General features: G+C 50.8%; 2 protein-coding genes across 10 annotated transcripts in view; both read left to right on the top strand.

Annotated features, from left to right (window-relative positions):
* The window catches only part of TYRO3 (TYRO3 protein tyrosine kinase), a 40,584-nt gene extending 28,765 nt beyond the window's left edge, over positions 1–11,819 (top strand). For both annotated transcript variants that reach the window (XM_035327239.1, XM_035327240.1), the window contains exons 13-19: positions 1,145–1,225; positions 2,936–3,028; positions 3,435–3,556; positions 3,856–3,965; positions 5,346–5,505; positions 6,765–6,901; positions 9,376–11,819. In XM_035327239.1, the coding sequence (XP_035183130.1) occupies positions 1,145–1,225; positions 2,936–3,028; positions 3,435–3,556; positions 3,856–3,965; positions 5,346–5,505; positions 6,765–6,901; positions 9,376–9,751 (1,079 nt within the window). In that variant the 3' untranslated portion in view covers positions 9,752–11,819. The remainder of the gene's footprint in view (positions 1–1,144; positions 1,226–2,935; positions 3,029–3,434; positions 3,557–3,855; positions 3,966–5,345; positions 5,506–6,764; positions 6,902–9,375) is intronic.
* A 7,140-nt stretch (positions 11,820–18,959) lies between these two features.
* Positions 18,960–19,390, top strand: part of MGA (MAX dimerization protein MGA) — a 62,684-nt gene continuing 62,253 nt past the window's right edge. For 2 of the 8 annotated variants that reach the window (XM_035328616.1, XM_035328614.1), the window contains exon 1: positions 18,967–19,229. The gene's annotated coding sequence lies outside the window, so the exon portion shown is untranslated. Of the gene's footprint in view, positions 19,230–19,390 lie in introns of all 8 variants that reach the window. The other 6 variants (XM_035328619.1, XM_035328617.1, XM_035328623.1 and 3 more) reach the window with 5 other exon arrangements.

Here is a 19,390-nt window from a genome sequence, read left to right as displayed (position 1 = left end):
ATAACAGGTAACAAAGTTAGGGGGGCCCTTGGTGGGAGGATGCTAGCTGGCAGGATCTGCTTGGCATTGTCAGCCCCATTCCCCCAAATTCATGCTCAGTGTACGTGTTAGAAGAGGGCATGGCTGTGTTATTTTGGGCCCTGCTGACTCCGCAGCTGAGAAACAGTTCCAAAATACAGGAGCAATATAAAATTGCTGTGATCCTTACCTTTCTCCTCTTTTGTGGTCTGATCCACGCTTGTGATTATTGTGAAATAACACATGCCAGACAGTAATCAAGGACACTGTTGAAAAGCTAGTGGAAAGATGATGCTTTTGGGGTATGTGGCATGGTGCCATTTTTGCTTTCTTCTCATCGGTAACGCATCTTGGATGGGGTAATTAGTTACCAAATTAGGGAGAGCAAATCTAGAGCCAGAATTAATGCAAAGAGGCTGTTATGCTATGGTATAAAGCCATTTCAGGGTAAAATAATTTTAAAAGGGTTTGACCAGTTTCATTTCCTGTAACCTCCCTTTGAGAACACACAGGGCTGAACTTTTCCTCCTATGAATTAACATACCATGTACACACAAGTAGGTGTTGTATGTTTTGTCTGGCCAGCAATGATTCATGCAAATTGTTCCCTGAATTTTGAGAGATAAGGCCTGATTGTGTCTCAACTGACTGAGTCCTGGCACCATTACTGGACCGTCAGCTCTGACAGCTGTCACCTCCAAAAATGGTCAGCACTGAGCTTCCTTGGCCAGCTCATCCACTCGTCTCTCCAGCTAATAGTCCTTTCCCTGACCAGAGTTTTGCTTAGCTGCATTTCTCATGATGTGTCTTCCCCAGAAACGCCTGCCTGGGATCCCAGCTTATGCTTTGACTCCGCATTGTCTGCCTGGTGGAGGATTGCTTTCTTTCCCTGTTGCATTCCTTTGCCTTCTGGATTGCCAGCACAGTGGCCTCTGTCTGCTGGTAGTGCTACCTCTTCTAGGCACACACATGCTGGAAGCTGCAGAATGTAAAAAATGAAGCTGGTAGCTGCATTTCTTGTGCTTGTTCAGCTTCTTTGTCAGCGACCCCTGGTGTGAACCTGCTGTGAATCATACGTTCTTCAGTAGAAGCTGTTCCCTCACTGCCTGCTCTGGTCATTTCACAGGGGAATTTGGGTCGGTTCGAGAGGCACTACTGAAGCTAGATGATGGCTCTTTCCAGAAAGTGGCAGTGAAGATGCTGAAAGGTAAGTGGCAGCAGGGCTACCTGAAGTCCTTAAGAGAGCTTAAAAAGATTAAATGCTGTCTGTCCTGTTCTCCAGCAAATGTCTCCTGACATTCTTCCTTACTCCTCTCTGAGCTTCCCACTCAACCCCTCTACCAGTGTTTTCCCCCACCCCTTTCATTTCAGTCTCTTTGTAGTAACTCTTCAGGGAGGGACTTATGCCACCTTAGTTGATTGTACAGCATCTAACACACAGTGATTGCAACCAAAAGCAAGTCATAGCTACAGCTTTTGTGTGCAGAGGATCTCGTTCAGTTGCTTGATTCAAAACAGTACTACATCATGTGGCATAGACAGCTCAGGCAGGTCTGCTTTGCAGTAATAATCCAGCAATGAAAAACACATTTCTCCAAGCATGTATCCTAGAATAAACAGAAGAGTGTTGGGGCTAAATGCAGGGGCAAACTAACTCACCTCAGTCAGGAGTAGGTGACAAAATAGTCCAACTTCCTTTCAGTCCTTCGTTTGAGGAGTGTACGTAGCAAGGTCAACTAACATTCATCAGATAGAAATGTGTGACAGCAAAAGCAATTAGTAGGTATAAGTGAAAGAGTATGTGCATTCCTATATATATGTTAACCTATGTTGTTTTAGCCCTCATGCCTGTAAGGCAAAAATTAACTGTGACTGACTGAAAGCAGAGTCACGCTTGCTTACCTTTGAAGCTAAAATTGGCTGGCATAGAATGCCAGCTTGTACTAAGTGCACTGATACCACGTTAGTGTGAGTTATATCATTTTCTCCAGTTTCAACAGTAAAATCAGTTTGCAAGCAGTTTTGTGCATAGTCAAACTGTCTATGTTCAGCCATCTAACTTGAACTATGTATCACCCTCAGAAGCACCTTTCTTTCTCCGTTGGCCATAGAAAGGAAATCCACTTCTGTCTTCTGAATCATATTGAAATGCTTGCCTAAAGCAAATAATGGGAATATTCCTGTGCAGGTCTGAGTCTGATCTTGCCAGCAGGGCTGGAGGGCTCCCACTAAATTCAGCAGCACCAGTGGGGGAGGTAGTCTGCTGGGCTAATTCTTGATCATACTGATATACTTCCATAAATCCGGGGTAATAACAGTGAGAAATACTTTACTTCAAATTTATGCTGATGTACGTCACTGTTGAATTTGGTCTGAGCCACTACTGTGGCTATGTAAGAAATCTGAGCTCTGGCACATTAGAAGACTCAGTTGTGCTAAGAGATGCAAAAGCGTGGATATTTCATGCCATCCTCATCAGAGATGAGTTGATCTCTGCCACTCTGGCTTGAGTCTCCAGCCTACTCCTCAGACTTAGCATTTTCTTTAATTCTGTGCGCCATCTCCTCTCCCTGACACTGTAGTTTAGGTCCCTTTAGCTAATGTATTCTTAACATCTTTAACCCACACGTGATTTCTGTGGCTTCCAAGGAAAGTTGTTGCTGAGAAAAGAGCTGCTAATTGGCAAGTCTTTCCTGTGCCAAGAAGCAATTTACCAGATGTCCCTGATGTATGCTTACTGCGTCTGTCCCAGGAGAAAGTGTCAGGCTCTGCTTTGTTGTAAACGCTTTGTTGCTAGCCGTAGGTCTGAGAGGATGTGCGAAATATCCACTATGAAAAGCTTGTGATAATCGTTATCTGTAACGTCCCTTGGAGCCACCCACTGAGGAAAAAAACTTAGTGATTTTTTTTTTTCTAGCGGACATCTTCACCTCGACTGACATCGAGGAGTTCCTGCGAGAGGCTGCGTGCATGAAGGAGTTTGACCACCCACATGTCACCAAACTGATCGGTAAGCCAGCAGTGCTGCTCATGGTGTCACGGAGCACTTCCTGTTCCTGCACCATCCCACTCAGCCTCACGTGCCCGCCTGCGCTGCTGTCCTACAGCAGTGTTAGTGCAGCCACCTCTGCGGTGCTGTAGGGAGCAAGCACATGTTCATACCCAGGCCTAGAGGGAGTTGGAGTGGGTGTAACTGCTCAAAATAAACGTGCAGCCCTTTACACCTGCAATAAGAATCTCATTTAAGCCATTCCTCCCATTCTTGCAAATACTACAGGAGCATGCAAATGAGCTTAGAACCTACCCACCAAAAATGCACATATTTTCCTCCAGATTTGTAAGAGCAAAGCCCAGCAGCCTGTAAGATGGGCCTGACATGTTTGCTAAAACCCCTTTGCTTTGTGTGTGCTCGCCAGGAGTCAGTCTACGGAGCCGTCCCAAGGGCCGTCTCCCAATTCCCATGGTGATCCTGCCCTTCATGAAGCATGGAGACCTTCATGCTTTTCTGCTGATGTCACGGATTGGGGAAAACCCTTTTGTAAGTCTTTCTTATTGTAGAGTCCCTTTAGGGAGTGTATGGATTTTCAGAGAACATATGCAGATCAGTTTGGGTTGGGTCTCCCAAAGGCATTGGTAGGTTTTGATACCAGGGAAAGCTGTGTTTGGGGTAAGATGTTGAAGTATTTAATCCCATGCACATTGAGGACCAGCTCCTGCTTTCCATCCCCTCCCTATATCCACATATTCTGACTTAGTAAGCTAGAAATAACTTTTGCAGTCTTGCCGTAAGTGGTTGAAAGTTTCCAGGAACAGACCTCAAACTATTATTTCTTTCAGAACTTACCTGTTCAGACACTCCTCAAGTTCATGATTGACATTGCCAGCGGGATGGAGTACTTGAGCTCAAAAAATTTCATACACAGGGACCTTGCAGCTCGGAACTGCATGTAAGTGAACCATGAGCTTTTAGAGAAAGACCAGAACGGTCAATAGAGGGGTGCACAACAGAAGTGGGGAGGGATTGTCTCCAGGAATTCTGTGGGAGGCAACTCTTAACCTTCAACTTCCAGCTTGTCCCTATTTATAAGGACCCATTCCAACGTTGGTTTGGGCATATATTTTCATTGGGTTGATTACAATATGTGTTTGTAATTAGTCATTCTAATAGCTGTGTGTCAGCATGGGCTATTTGTTCCACCTTATAATGTGACCAACGGGAGAAAAAGGGTTTGGCTGTGTTAGGAGAAAGGAACTTTAAATATAGCCTGAAATCTCTATTCTTTGCATCTATTTGGAGAACTTGATTATCACAATATAAGAAATGTAGAATTTCCTGGAAAGCATGTGAAGAATGGCTAATATGGAGAATGCCTTTAAAAATAATTGCAAGGTGAACACACTGCATGATCCCACATTGCTGTTCATGTCCCCAAACTGCCTTGCCTGCTTTGAAGGGAAGAAAAGTCCTTTTTTGTCCTTTCCTCTCTGCTTCTTCCCTGAGAATGGAGTAAGGAACAACCCATTCTGGCAGACAGAACTCTGCCTCTGAACAAAACCACCACAACCAATAAAATCCACAACAAGACACAGATTTCCAAAGGCATCTAAACGTCCAGATGTACAGACAGGAGCCTGATAGTCATAATGAAAAATGATGAGTCAGCCTGCTCCAGCACTTCTGATAAACCCATGCTGTTTTCCTATTTTTAAACAACAAAAAAACCTGCAGACTTTCTTCAGAGGAGGCTGAATGCCTATTTCTTCACATCCTGGGGAAAGCGGGAGGGTCCGTTATGAAACCTAGAAGCATAATATCTGTATGGGCTTCACTGGTGCTACCTTCTAAAGTGCCTAGGCTTAAGAAGGTTACAGAGCAATTCAGACAGTCAGCCTGGCCTGAAGAGAATGGCTTGCAGATGCAGTTTAGGCAGTTGTAATGTGCAGTCTAGGCAAGCACTGTGGTTTTTTGATTGCTTATACAGGGTGCAGGTCTCACTGACAGCAATGTGCAATGCCAGTGTCGTCTGTTAATCTTTGAGCCTGCAGAAAGTATCCGAATTCACTCTGGATGACAGAGTGGATCATCTGAGCTTGGCTGTTTGCTTACTTCCTTGTTCCTAATTATCTCCCTATTAGTCTCAAGGAACTGATGTGAGACCACTCAACTATTTCACATTGGTCATCAAATAGATGAAGTCATTATCCTTCTGGGTAATACTTGATGACTACATACCTCATTTTCCTGGCCAAGAAGTCCCAGACGTACCTCTTTTCTTGCCTGAGGTAGCCATTAAATGCTTTTCTTAGTCATTAACACTTTCCCATAGGTTGGATGAGAACATGAATGTGAGTGTTGCAGACTTCGGGCTTTCTAAGAAAATCTACAGTGGAGACTACTACCGTCAGGGCTGTGCTTCCAAGCTGCCAGTGAAGTGGCTTGCTCTGGAAAGTCTGGCGGATAATCTGTATACAACACACAGTGATGTGGTGAGTGTTGCTCTGGTGTGTTTGGGGGCTGCTTGTATTTCTGCAGAAGTGGAGGAATCCTGTGTTCACGGAGGATGGGAAAACTCCCTGGTGGTGGGAAAAGGGAGTTTGTCTGATAGCTTGTGTTTGAGGGACAGTGCCACCTCTGCCTTGGGTGTTCTCAGAACTCGGGACTAAAAATTCATGAGTGATTTGTGGCAGAAGAGGTGAACCCTTTTCCCCTTTTCCTGTTGTCTTTTGGTCCTCTTTCATTCTTCAGTTGTTATACCCATCCTCTCCTTCACTTTTCCCCTTATCCTCCTCATTTTCTTCTCTTCGGGCAGTCTTTTACTCTCACTCTTTTTTCTTGCTCTTCTGCATTAGAATTTGAAGGTGACCTTATCTCAATTGCACATAACCCATACAGTCATGTACATGTGTAGCAATGACACTCCATCCTACAGAAATCACTGATGGAACTTTGTAGCATGAATACATCAGTGCTCACACTTTCTTCCCCCTAACTTCTCCCATTCATCTGAGATTTTTACTTCCTTTCCCTTAGTTTGCTTTTCGTTTTGCTTTTCTCTTCTGTGGACTTGCCTTCTCATTTGTCCATGTCAGAGCGTCTCTGACGAGACACCAGGAGTGCCTTGTAACTTCACTGCTGTGCTGGTGTTGGAATAACCACTATAGGCAGTGTTCAGTGGTTGCCGATCACAGTTGAGCCAGTTTACAACAGACACTGGGGAGATTTTTGTTTAAAAAAATCTTTTTTTTCCACCTAACAAACCTTGCAGTTTAGATTTAAAGGTAGAAGTACGACAGTACAGGGTATAGCACAAATCAAGGTGAGCCCTAAGTGGTTTGTTCCTTGCCCTGCTCAGTAGCTAAAATCTGCTTTCATTTGTGCCTGTGCATTTCCAGTAACCCAGAACCTGGCTCAATGAATTAAACTGATCAGTGGTCCCCAAACGTAGCTGAGGGCCGCAGAGCTGATATTCATGTTCCTTAAAGAACCACAAGTTGGAGGTGCTTGGGAAAGGTTTGCAGGTGGGAGATGGCAATAGCTCCAAGAGCCCCTCTGTTCCACTGCAGGACAGGACTGGGCAGGGCTGTCAGCTGTCTCCCAAGATGTTGTGTTGGCATCAGCAGCATTTGATGGGTCATTTCTTTTGTTTCCTAGCTTGGGTTTGGCTAGCCCTTGCATCCCTGCTGCTCACATGACATGACCCCAGCAAACGGGGAACTCACCGGTTCTCTGTGTTGTTCCCTTTCAGTGGGCGTTCGGGGTGACCATGTGGGAGATTGTGACCCGAGGGCAAACCCCTTATGCTGGCATTGAGAACGCAGAAATCTACAACTACCTCATCAGCGGGAACAGGCTGAAGCAGCCGCCAGAGTGCCTGGAAGATGTGTGAGTACTTCCTCTCCCTGCTGACATGTGCTTCCTTGAGAGGTTTGGCGTACGGGACAGAAATGGGGGCAGCTGGCTGAGACTGTGACCTGAATCCATCCACTTACCAGCACACAGAGGCATTCACTAGAAAGTCTCTGGGTTAGCTATCAAATTTGCTCTGCTGGCAGAGCTCCCTGGAACCTGTTGTAGCTCCACAAGCAGCTACTTTGGCTGAAGAGCTTGAACAGGATCAATGCTAGAAGCTCTTGGCTTTGTAGAAACTGTAACTGCGTTTCCAAAGCTCACTGTTCCCTGCCTTCTCCGGCCAGCATGATGAACAGTCTAGCAAGACTACAAGGAAACTAGATTGCAAAGGCAGTAGACTGCACATGCTTTTCCAAGCTAGGTCTCCAGTTTTCAAAATTGGATCTACTGCTCGCACAGAAATATCAGTATGACAGAGGCACGGGAGACAGGATTTAAGGTTCTATAGATCAGTGTCCCACCTTAAATTATAGGTTAAAACAATACCAGGACAGACTTGTGGATATCGGTTTCAGGCATTTCCAGACTTGCAGGAAGGAGTCAAGAGGCCTGCTAGGGAGCAGAAAACTGCATGTTGCAGCCCATGCTCCTGCTTTAGTCCTGTGGCATATCTACAAACACTGGCTTTAGTGGCCTTTTCAAACCATACCTGGTGTGTGAATGGGTCAGCAAGAAGTCCCCTTCCCTCACACTGTGATGGTGGAATATTTCACGTGGTTTCCTTTCCCCAGCTTTTTTTTTCTAAGTAAATGAATAATCTGTACTCCTTAGTGAAGCTGTGCACTTTTGTCTTTTCAGCAGTTCATTTTAAGCTTAAATGAAAACATTCTTATGCCACTGCTTAAATTCATTATGTCTGCATCTTGACTGCTGTGAGTAGCTTTGGTTCCCAGTTGTGGAGCTTATGGCCATAGGATGTTAAAGATGCCAAATATGGAGAAGAGATTCAGTGAGCTGCCAGGCAGTGAAGAACAATTCATCAAAAACTACTAAAAAAGTAACCTCCATTTCGAGAGGCCTTTGAACTACAAGTGATTGAGACCCAAGGAAATATGCCAGAAAGACCTTATTATATGCTCATCCTTGGCTTATGTGTCTTTTCTGGGCTTCTGCTGGCAGCTGCTGGCAGAGGCAAATGGGCTTTGGGGTTGATCCACTACAGCCAGTAGTTCCTTACCTTTCTTTCAAATGAATTTCTGGTGTTTACCTGGCAGGGTAAAAGAGCATAGTTTAATTTGGTGCTGCAGAATAGGAAGGTTCTGTTTTATGCAGAGCATTAAAAGTTATTTTGGTCACTTCTGAGGGATATAATGCAGGATTCAAGCAACTGAGGCATTGAAGCTTTCTGTAAACCTACTGTGAGATCCAAAAGAGGCTCATAAAGCCGACGGCAAGCGAAGGACGTAGTAAAAGCCATCATGAATTGTTTAATTTCCCAGTGAGGGCCATATCAGATTTGTTCTGCTTACAAGTTTAACTGAGGTTTGTTTGTCTGCAGTGTTCTCCAGTGCCAGCACTGTGCTTTGTCCCTGCTCCCTGCAAAACCGGTGACAGCAAAAGGAGTGCAGCTGCTGCTCTGGGGGGCGATGTGTGAGGAGGAGGAGGACAACGATGGCTCTGGCCATGCTCCAGCCAGGCTGGCGTGAGCTGAGGGGCAGAGCCCATCGCCCCCTGTCCCCTCATGGGTACGGGTGCTGGTGACATCTCTCACCAGCATTCAGGCAACTGCTGCTTTTGGCTGGCGTTTGGCCGCAGGATAAACACCATCTGCATGGCAAGACAGGGCCTGCAGCCAGTAACAGCATCAAACAGGTGCTGAAGTTCAGAATCCCTTGGCAGGGCTTTTATTACTCTCTAAATAATTATTTTGATTAAAATGCTTTTGAAAATAGGAAGGAACGAGTTTAGATCTATAATACCTGCCCATGTGCCTTCACCTGTGCAAAGCCAAAGCCAATGAGTCTTGGAAAACTCAGTGCTTTTAATTGTGACTGCAAAAATAAATGCCTCGCTCTAAATGTATTTAATACCCTGAGGACATACCCAGTCTAATTTAACAACAACAGAAGTTATGCAAATTCTGTGCAAATAAACACACACTGAAGCTAGAATTCTTGCCTTTCTCTATTTTCTCTGCTCAGCAAAGCCACTGCCTGGAGGAGGTCAGAACATGCTCAACCATGTTGTAGGTTAGGGAATTTGGAGGTCTTGAGGTAGTGGTACTTCTCTGAGGCACATGCTGGAGCAGTGCAGGACTGCATTAGCTCCAGTGTTGTAGAGGTGGGATGGAGCCCTCCAGCAGCAGGTGGGGAGCTGGCTCCGCTCACCTTCTCTGCAAGCATCCCCCTCACCACAGCTGGGCAGAGCTGCAAGGTACAGAGCCCCTGCTGGGATGCGCGGGGTGGCTGTGTGGTGTCTCAGTGCTCTTCTCTTCCTCTGTATTGCAGCTACGATCTCATGTGCAGATGTTGGCATCCCGAGCCCAAGCTACGCCCGAGCTTCGCAATGCTCCGGTCCCAGCTGGAAATGATTCGGGGGAGGATGTCCACGCTCTCTTCCAGTCAAGACCCTCTTTATGTCAACATTGGGAAGGACAAAGAGGCGTCCGGCAGTGACCCTGCCCTGCACACCTCCTTTGGAAACACGGACGGTGATGAGACCGTTGCTGGGGCAGCTGCTGCTGTCACGAGTGACTATCGCTACATCATGAGCCCCTTGTGCCTTGGAGATGATGCCGAGGCTGCAAGGCATCCAGATGGGCAGGAAGGGGAGGACAAAAGCCTTCTGTATGAGCTGGAGACAGAAGGAGAGAAAAGTTGTTAGTATGTACATAGCAGTGACTCTGCTTCCCTGGGACGGGATGCGTGCAGCCACGGTGCCGCATCGCTTGGCTCCAACGCCGGATCTGAAGTGGCTTTGAACAATGCCGGCCGGAGCTCGTGGGCAGCTGTGGCAGCTTTCACCAGCTGTGTGGGCTGCAGGTGTGGACAGCTTGGACGGACCACAACCCTGACAACCCCTTGGATTTGGGGAGGGGGGCGGTAGGGTGGGGGGTTGATCACCTCCCGCTGAAAGAAGGTCAAAGCCAAGGTGGGCAGTCAGTCAGAGCTCTGGTCCTTCTCACTGACAGCTGGAGCAGAGCTGAATGCACCCTCTGTGTTCAGTCAGCGCCCGCTCTCGTGTAGATGTTGTCTTCGGTACTGGCTGCATGACTTGGGACTGGTACCTCTGAAAACACTAATGGGTATTTACATTGTCATTCAGGACACCAGGGAAAATTCCCCTCGTGTTCACTCAGCAGTGCTGCCTAGATACGTTGCCTACCTCAGTGGTTCTCAATCTGCAGATCTCCTTTCACCCAGCCTTGAATTTGAACATCTGGTACGCTTCACGCGGTGATACTTGCTGCTCCTTCAGCCCCGGGCTCTTAGGAGATTCAGATGTTTCAATGAGTGGTGAAATTATAAAAAAAAAAAAAAATGAAATTCCAGCATCCCTCTTCACCCCACACACCTCTTTTGTATTCTTTCTTCTGTTTGGCATCAGTTCAGGTCTGACCAGACTTGCAGCTGCCATTCAAATGGGAAGGAGGGAGAGCAGCTGGCGCAGGTGAGGAAAGGATCTGCCTTCAAAGGGATTGAGAGGAACCTGTAGAGAGGACTTGCCAGCAGTAAGGGGAAGCAGTGCTAATTAATGCTAAGCTCTGTCCTCCGGGAGACTAAGGAGACTGCTTAGATGCAGAGTGGCAGCCATGCATCAGTTTCACCAGGAGCAGAATTCAGTATTTGATTTAGAATGGGTTTTCTTTAACCTTTCTCTTTAACTACCCAATGACTTTTTCCAATAACCCAGTGCTGTAGCTGCTGTGGTGAAGGTGTGAAATCAATTTGGGGAAGGTGTGTGTGTGTGTTGGGGGGAAGAACAGGGAGATCTCATTCTAAAGAGAGAAAGTCATCATCACAAAAAAGCTTGAGAACCACTGGCCATTCTGTTTAGGAGGTCTTCTGGCATGCTGTAAAAGCCACATCAGATCATAGACCTGTATCACTGCAGCCTTCCAGACAGGGCAAAACTAATGGTTTTGCTCTTTGGATTTTGTTTTGTTTTTCAATCAGCATGTCTGACTCACTGTAACTGCAAGCGCTTTTGTGTTTTTTAATAATTTAATATTTTAATGTAAAATCAGCATTTGCTTTGTGCAGTGGTTCCCAGCAAGGAAGTGCAGTTACATCTTACTCTGATTATCCTAAATATTTGCTGGATCTTGTTTTCTTTTATTTCCAATGCGCTGAAAACTCAGCAGAACCACAAGACTTAGGATTCCTCATTGCTCTTCCTCGGAAGCCAAATACCACCGCTGTCATCACTTGCCAAGTTGGCCAAGGTGGGACCAACGAGTCGAGTTAGACTGCAAGGCTCAGTATCGGGACACCCCGTCGTTCAATGCCCAGTTCTCGGGTATTGCAAGCTTAGGGGCTTGCTACAAAGCTTGGGTCCAGTTTCATCCCATGTGGAAAGCCCTTTGTAAGGGAGGGAAATTTCAGTCTGGGGCTTGGGCATGGGTCCTTTCTGTGAGGTTTCCTACCACAATGCAGCCTACAGCTGTCTCCAGAAGCTCCGTACAGTTCCTCGGTCACAAACTGCACAACCTTACAGCCCAGGCACTACAGGGGTTTCTCTTCGTGTAGCTGGAACGCCGTAAATGCTGGTGAGAAGGTAACGCCTAGCAAAGGGTAACAGACATGTGCAGTGCACATGTTGGCAGAGGGCAGAAGGCTATGCTCCCTGCAGCTGCCTGGGAAGCGCAGATGTACATACAGACTCTAACTTTGGGAAGCATGTCGTTAGTTTTTATGCATTTTTTTAATAATAAAATACGTACTGTGTCCGAGTCACGGCCTCTTATCTGTGCCAGGGGGTGAGGATGCTCTGAAGGAGTCTTCTCCCTTGCTGGGTGGGGTCACTGGTAAAATGGGCCCAGCAAGCCTCAGCTAAAAGCCTTTCTCCCTTCCCCAGCCGCGATTAATCTGCTCCTTGGAGGCAAGGAGCTCCCTGCATAGCTCGCTGCATCCTACCCAGGCACACAGCCCCTGCTCCGGTTCCTTCCCCCTAAAACCCGCCTGCACCCAGCCGCCTGCTGGCAGCGCTCCCCGGGGAGGAGAGGCTTGGAGGCAGCGGGTGAAATTGGGCTGCTGAGTCAAATGTTCCCAACACGACATAAAAGAGCCCCTGGGTTTCCAGCTCGCGGAGGAGAGCTGGCTCGCCTCGTGCGTTTGTTCTTCATCAGCAAGCGGCACGCTGCACGCCCTCTGCCTGCCAGCTCACTCCGAGAGGACGCGCGATGGTGAACGGCGGGAGTGCTCACCCCCCATCTGCAATGCAGGAAAAATGACTTCCGAAGTGCAAAGTGGATGATTTGGTTAATATTTTAAGGTTCCATTGCCCAGTGATGCCCCTTGGATCTGGTTCAAAGGATGATCTAATCTTTTTGCACACAAGCCTGGTCAGAGCAGGTACAAATGCAGCTGGGCCGTGGGTGGGAGAAACGACAGCAAAGGGAGGCAGCGAGGGAAGGAAATTGTAAGATGGGCAGAGGTCGGGTGAGCTGTGAAGGCAGCTACAGAGGGAGCTGGGCAGCAGGGCTGCGGATTTCTGTATGTGAGGTGTCGGAGCAGAGAAGGCATGTCCCCAGTTTCCCCAGCTGGGTCCCAATGGGTGGGGGCTGGCTTTGGGTGCTGGTGCAGGATGCGGTGCTGCTCTGTACCAGGAGCTCTGGTGCAGGCACCCTTCTGGCAGGCTGGTTTCCTAACAAACCCAGGCAATTTCCCCAAGACCACCCTTATTTGGCTGTCACATTCAGTAGGTCCTGCATAAGGCCAGATGCGTGGCTGTTCTCATGCCTACCGCCTTCCTTCTTGGCCTGCGTTTGGCGGGGAGCCTTGCTTCACTGGGATTTACCCAGTCCAAACACCTGCTGGAGTCAAATGCAGTTGATTTTGAGTAAAAGTTTGCGTCTGTCTGAGCACAGTAAGAGGTAATACTTTCATGTGTATTTTTTTTCCTGATATACATTGCATTTTGCTAGCAGTATTCATTCTCTAATGCTTAGCTGGCAGCTTTTGCAAATGCCTCCCCCCCGCACACACCTTTTTTTAACCAGGAATTTCTGGTGAGGCTATTTCTATTTCATGGGGGACCCACATACAGAGTCCCAGATTTATAGGGATTTGTTAGCACGCCTTGTGCTCTGTTGGGACACCTGGGGGCTTTGCCCCCCGAGGAGCCTGGTGTCCAGCAGGGCCATGGAACTTCTGTCTGACGGGAAGGCGCTGATGTGGTGTCTACGGCCTGCTCTCAGAAAGCTTGTAAGAACTGTATCGCCTTCAGACCTCTACCTTGCTGTTATTTTGGCTGCAATGAAGCAATGGATTCAGAAGCTTTTAGGGACAACACGTGCAGGCTGTGATCAGGAAGCCTTGTTACCAGGGGAAACCGAGCCGGAACGGATCACTTGGCCCAGGAGCAGAAACACCGACGGCCATGGGTTTGATCGCATGGGCTCTGTCACAGCGAAGGAGCTCGGTGTTGGCATGAATCAGCCCCGTCACCACGTGGCGGTCTCGTGACAAAACCGAGACGATGGAGCCCTCGGTTAATAACTGCTCTGAGGATCCTCCGACTCGAGACTCAAGCCAATGCATTCCCACATGTGGGCAGGCTGGGGAAGCATGAAATCCCTTGGTTGTGCTGATGACAGCACCAAAATGAGGGGCTGGGTACTTCAGCTGCAGTAGCTCCCTGTCCAGGGCTGCCCCAGCCCCACGGGCAGCTGCCAGCGGGTAGGGCCAGTTTCCTCCAGTTTATTTTCACTGGCTTAAAATGGAGCTGAAAGATAGGTCAGACCTCGGGAAGTGGCATCTCTGCCCATGGCAGGGGGTTGGAACGAGATGCTCTTTAAGGTCCTTTCCAACCCGAGCCATCCTATGATTTTATGGTTCTGTCATTTGATGAGTTCAGTAAGGATTTAATGGGACTGGAGGAGCTTCCAGAAAAGTCTTTATAGGAGCTGACTTCTCAGCTGCCTGCTGTGTGAGGTGACGGGAATTTTGTGGCGAGGAAGGAGGGTCTGCATGCCGAAAAGATCGAGGTGGGAATACCAGATACTGCCCGACCTGCTGGAGAACACGCGTCAGTAGAGGTGACGGAGTGGGAGTGGAGAGAAGCTGCGGGGCAGGCGAGAGCAGCGCTCTGCCCACGGCAATTAGCGCGGCGAATCTGGGAGCTCGCTGCCTCGCTGGTTAATCTGCGAGACAGCGATCCCAGGCGCTGCCCTGTCATTAGCCAAGCTGCGTGGGAGCACGCTGCTGCCACCTCCTTGCTTCTGTGCGTGCCGCTGCTGCAGCTGCTGTGCCTGCACGCCGCCGGCTGCAGCAGGGAGCCTTGGGCACTCGCTGCTGCTGCTCCCTCCTTCCCCTTATTAAATCGCGCTAAAACAAGCTACAAAGCCCACCGAGGTTCCCATTGCTAAACGACGTAAGCCAGCACATCGTCACTAACACCAGGCCTAATGAATGCATTTCCCGGTGTTACCTGTCCGCATTACTCCTCCTGCACAAAGATACATAGGAGCAGGAGCAGAAGCGTTTTGCAGGCGTGTGTCTGGGTGCAAGAGAAGGCACCGAGCTTTAACAGCCTTTTGGTACCTGGTACCCGGGCTGCAGGGTGTGCAGGCAAGGGAAGATGCAGGGGCTGCACCGGGGACCCCAACTGCACCCCAGGACAGGGCAGGGTCCCATGCGGGTGCGTAGCTGCCGACATGAGTGGTGTCAAATCCTGGCATCGAGGCTTGGACAAGCACTTAGACCGAGCACTCAGCTGGGGCAGCCCAAGCCCCATCTGCCCCGCATTTGCTCATTCCCCACCCCCCGTGCTGCAACGTGGGATCCCAGCGCTGCTGACGGTAAGGCGAAAGAAAGCCGGCAGAGGCTGCAGGCAGGAGGCTGAAGCACGGGCACGCGTTTCCAGCAGCGCCGCTGCGGGGGTGGCAATCTCCGGCAGAGCAAGCAGCCGGTGACTGCGCACCCCTGAGTGACGCCAGCCCGTCTGCCAACGCGCCCAACTGCACCAGCGCCATCTCACCGAGGCTGATGCACCGGGTGGGACCCGGGGCAGCGACCTGGCTGGTTGCTTGAAGGGTTTTCTGTGTTTTCTACCTCTCGATGGGTTTTCTGTGTTTTAAACCTATTGATGGAGTCTCTCCAGGTCACTGCTTGCATTGCCCAGGGCTGCGGCCCGGCCAGTGGGCCGACTTCTCCTGCAGGCATAATCAGGCAAAAAGCCAAATGAGAAGAGCTGGCCCTATTTATAGCAGAAAATAGCCTAGCTTGATATCATTTCTCTGTTTTCTCTCTTACTACGCTCAGGAAAATGTTCTCAGCCTGCTGAGTCCTGTAAAGCTGTAGCTGGGAGCTGCAGTGCTGGGAGCACAGACAAGGGCTGGCCCACGGGGGCTTTATTTGGGGACTTATGCTCCCGCGTTTGGCAGTGGCTGTATCAGCAGAGCAGAACTTACAAAGGCCAGCAGCTCCCTGGCATGACAGTGACACAGCTGAGGCAAGCGCGTAGCCTGCACCCGGCCTGCCTTCACGCCATGCCCCGACACCCCCAGGTGAAGATGTTTTTTCCCCTCCTTGTGTTCATGCACCTTCTGAGGCCCGCCGAGCCCCGGTGCTGGTACTGCGGCAGGGTGATGGGTGGCCGCTTGTGGAAGTCCACGGGGTGATGCCTTCGCAAGGCTGGCAGGAGCTCAAAATTGTGCTTTGCAGCTTGCCTGTTTCTAGATGAATTGTTATTGGCATCAGAAGGCTGTGCCTGTAGAAAATCTGTGCTTGCCTTCGTTCCAGGAAGGCTCTAAAATTTTATTAGGAAAAATAGTGGATTTTTTTTTATTTTTTCTGTAAATATCTTACAAATGGTGCAGGCGATAGCACATCACTGAGCGTGAGCTTTGCAAATAAAGACACGGATGTCCTTAGCTCACTGTTAGTGAAACGAGGTGAAATCCTCAAGAGGACAGGGCTTTCTGCTTTCTTTCCACGTGTTCACAGGGTGACGTTCAGCCCTGGTGCCCCCACACCTGGCTGTCCCCAGAGCTGCTCACCCAGCTGGAAGCAGGGCGCTGCCTTGCTTTCACCAGGTGTTGTGGCAGGGCACAACAAACCTTTTCCTCAGTGTGGATGAACCCGCAGACAATGTCATCGTTTTTTTTCCCCACATGAAATTCTGTTTACAGGGAGGATGTCGTGAACTTCTGCTCAATTAGATTGGTTTTGCAAATCTATGGGAAGAAAGTGAAATCAGAATTTGTCCCCAGACTGGTCATTTTGCCTTGCATTGACATTTGGAGTGCAAAATCTGAAGAGATTTCTGGGTGTGCAGTTGGGGTTGACCTTGTGAGGCCCACAGCGAGACTGGGAGAGTGGTGAGGATGCCTCTGGCAGCTGCCAGCCCCCAGCCCGCGCCGGGCTCATTTCTGCGCTGTTCCCTGGGATGTTTTTGCAGTTTTGTGATGTGGTTGTGCTGTTTGCCAGTAGCATCCACGGAGAAAGCGTTTTACGTACTACTTTGCTTTTGGCTGGTTGCATCGTCTCTGCCATTTCTGCAGCTTCTCTGGGCGCATCCCTGTGCAATGCATCATGTGCAAGCAGTGCCTTTGAGTGGATGCCTTAAGGTGGCCCTGGTTCGGATGAGGGGCAGAGCCCTGGCCCGAGCCCTGCCTGCTGCCTGCCTCCCTGCGCTGGCGCTGGCAGGATGGGGAGGCTGCAGGGCACGGACACAGTTTGTCTTTTAGCACCATTTACACCCTTAACGTAGATCAGGGCTGCTGCAAATGAGGATCCTGCAGCATGAGAACTACGGGCTTCACCTATCTGAGGAATCGTCAGCACTTCTAATGTGAAAGGAAATAATTCTGGGAAGCAGCCGGCAGCTGGGGCACTCACTGAACAACGGCCAGCCAAGAGCACTCCAACAAGCGTCGGCAGCTGCTTTTGCACAGAGGCTTACGGACACGGGTAAGGTGCTTTGTGGCTGGTGCTTTCAGCTGGCCCTGGGGGCAGCTCCTGGCTCGATCGGGCTGGAAGCCAGCAGCAGCACAGAGTCCCCATTCGGATCTCCCGCTGCATCCTCTGTGCATGTCTGTGCTTTGGGAGGTGAGCACCAGGCAAGGGGGGATCAGCCAGGGCCAGGCCCCTCGCAAAACAAGGGCTGCTGAGCCAGGCTTGAGCTGTGCAATGTTCTCTAGAGCGTAGTTTAGGAAAGGTTTGTTCCCCCCCCCTCCATTTATTAAAAGGTCTGAGATTTATTCTATTGAGATAACGATCTGCCCTCAGGGAGCTGCCTCACAAGCAATCATCACCCCCCTTTGCAGTTTGCTGGTGGGAGGAAGGTTTAACCCCTTGCTCTCAGAACCTCTCCTTACCCTAACAAAGGGGCAGCATCTGCTCCTGGGAACACAGTTTTCTACCCTGTCCAGGCAGGGAAGGGTTTCTTAGGTTGTGGTCCCTTCAAAATGGGAAAAGGATGAAACAATACTGGGCAAGACTTGTCGCAGTTGGAGATGCCAAACCTCCAGTGGCTACAGCAGCTGGGGCCCTGGCTTGCTGCCCCGGCGGCAGCAAGGCAGATCCTGAGGCAGATCCCAGCTCCTGCCCCTCAGGAACCAGCCCTAGGGAAAAGTCCAGCTTGAGAGGGGTCCCCACAGATGCTGTACCAGGAGGTTTCTGCCCTAGATGAGCACCAACAGGAGCGAAGCTCACAGAGGGGCAAGAAGAGAGGCTGCCAGGGAAGCAGGCTGGGAGCTCCAGCGAGCGGCCACTGGCTTTTTCTAGGGCCATGAAACTAAAACAGCGAGGGGCAGGCCTTCCGCATTGCCCGACATTGTTCCCTGGGGGACTGTTTTTAAGGAAATCTGTTTGGCCCTTCTTCCCAACCTTATTTTTTTTACCCCTAGCAGTATATCAATGGCCTCAAGATTTGGAAATTAATCGGGCTTAAATTGTGATGATGATGTAAAACAGCAGTGGCTCCAAGGCGACCCGTCCTCTTTCTGAAAACGTTGCCCAGCAGAAGTACCATTACGGCACTCTGGGAAAGCAGCCACCAGCAGCGCACCCTTCCCACACCTTCCGATAAGGAAGCCCGTATTTGGGATGCAAAATCAACACTGGAAGCCTAGGGAATGGCAGCTTCACAATTATCTCAGCCATCTTCATCTGGCTGTCGTGTGCGTGACGCTGATTTCATTGAATATTCACACATTATTTTCTTCACATGCTCCTGACTCACTCGGTGCACAGGCAGCCGTACCCGCCATGCTGGCATTTCGCAGGCTGCGTGACTGATCCCAGCCCCTGAACAGCGCGCTGCAGGCGTGAGGGTGGTGGTGGTTGTGAGAAGTAATTATTGTTGTTTAAGCGTATTTATTTTCGCGTTATGACTAATTACAAACGGGAGTTATTAATGGGAGAAGGATTGTTTACGGGGGTTGGAGCTCGGCAGGCACAAACGCAGGGCTAAGGGCCGTGGCAGCCCCTCGCCGCTGCCGCGTGTCACGGTTCCTGCCTCCCGCCCGCTCGCGGCCCGCGCTGCTCCTAACTGGTTTTATTTGTAACTAGGGAAGGCAGCGCCCGTTTCTGCCCGCTTTTTGGCCCGCACGCGCCCTTGGCTGCCACAAGCCCCTCGGTCCCCCGAGGAGCGGGCCGCCGGTTCTGCGGGACGGGCGAGCGGGGCGTGAGGGGCCGCGGCGGGGGCTCCCTGAGGGCGGCTCCGGCCGCCATTTTGTGCCCCCTGCCCGCGGCCGCCCGGCCGCGCGCGCTTCCCTCGCGCCACGGCGGGGGAGGGGCGGCAAGGGCGGCGGCGGCAGCAGCAGGGCGGAAGTGCGTCGGCGGGCGGCGCCGGCCAATCAGTGGCGCGCTGCCGGCGGGCGTCGCGAGGCAGCTTTGCCGCGGCCGCCGCCGCGCTGTGCTCCTCCCCCCTCCCGGTTGTCCCCCCCCCCTCCCGGCCCCGGTAACGGCCGCGCGGCGCCGCAGCCGGTGCCCTGCTCCCGCGGGGGCGGCCCCGGCCGAGGGGAAGCGGGAGGGGGGGGGGGAGGCAAAAACGGGAGCGGCCCACGTGATGGGCCGGCGCAGCCAATGAGGACGGCAGGAGGGTGCGCGTGGCACGCGAAGGCCGCAGGAGCCGCGAGCGGGCCGCGTGGGCCGGGGCGGTGCGCGGCGCCCCCGGAGCCGGCGGCGGGAGGCAGGTAGGAGGCGGCCGGCCGGCCGCTGCCCGCCGCGCCCCCCCCGCGTCCCCGGGTCTGGAGCAGCGCTCGAGGAGGCGGCGTGAGGCGTGCGCGTCACGTGAGCGCGGCCGCCCAATCACACGTGCGCGCTGGCAGGGCCGCGTTTGAGGCGAGCGGGCCGG

The sequence above is a fragment of the Oxyura jamaicensis genome, chromosome 5 (genome assembly GCF_011077185.1).
Source record: "Oxyura jamaicensis isolate SHBP4307 breed ruddy duck chromosome 5, BPBGC_Ojam_1.0, whole genome shotgun sequence".
In the NCBI taxonomy this organism is placed as follows: domain Eukaryota; kingdom Metazoa; phylum Chordata; class Aves; order Anseriformes; family Anatidae; genus Oxyura; species Oxyura jamaicensis.
This window is presented reverse-complemented; position numbering and strand designations above follow the sequence as displayed.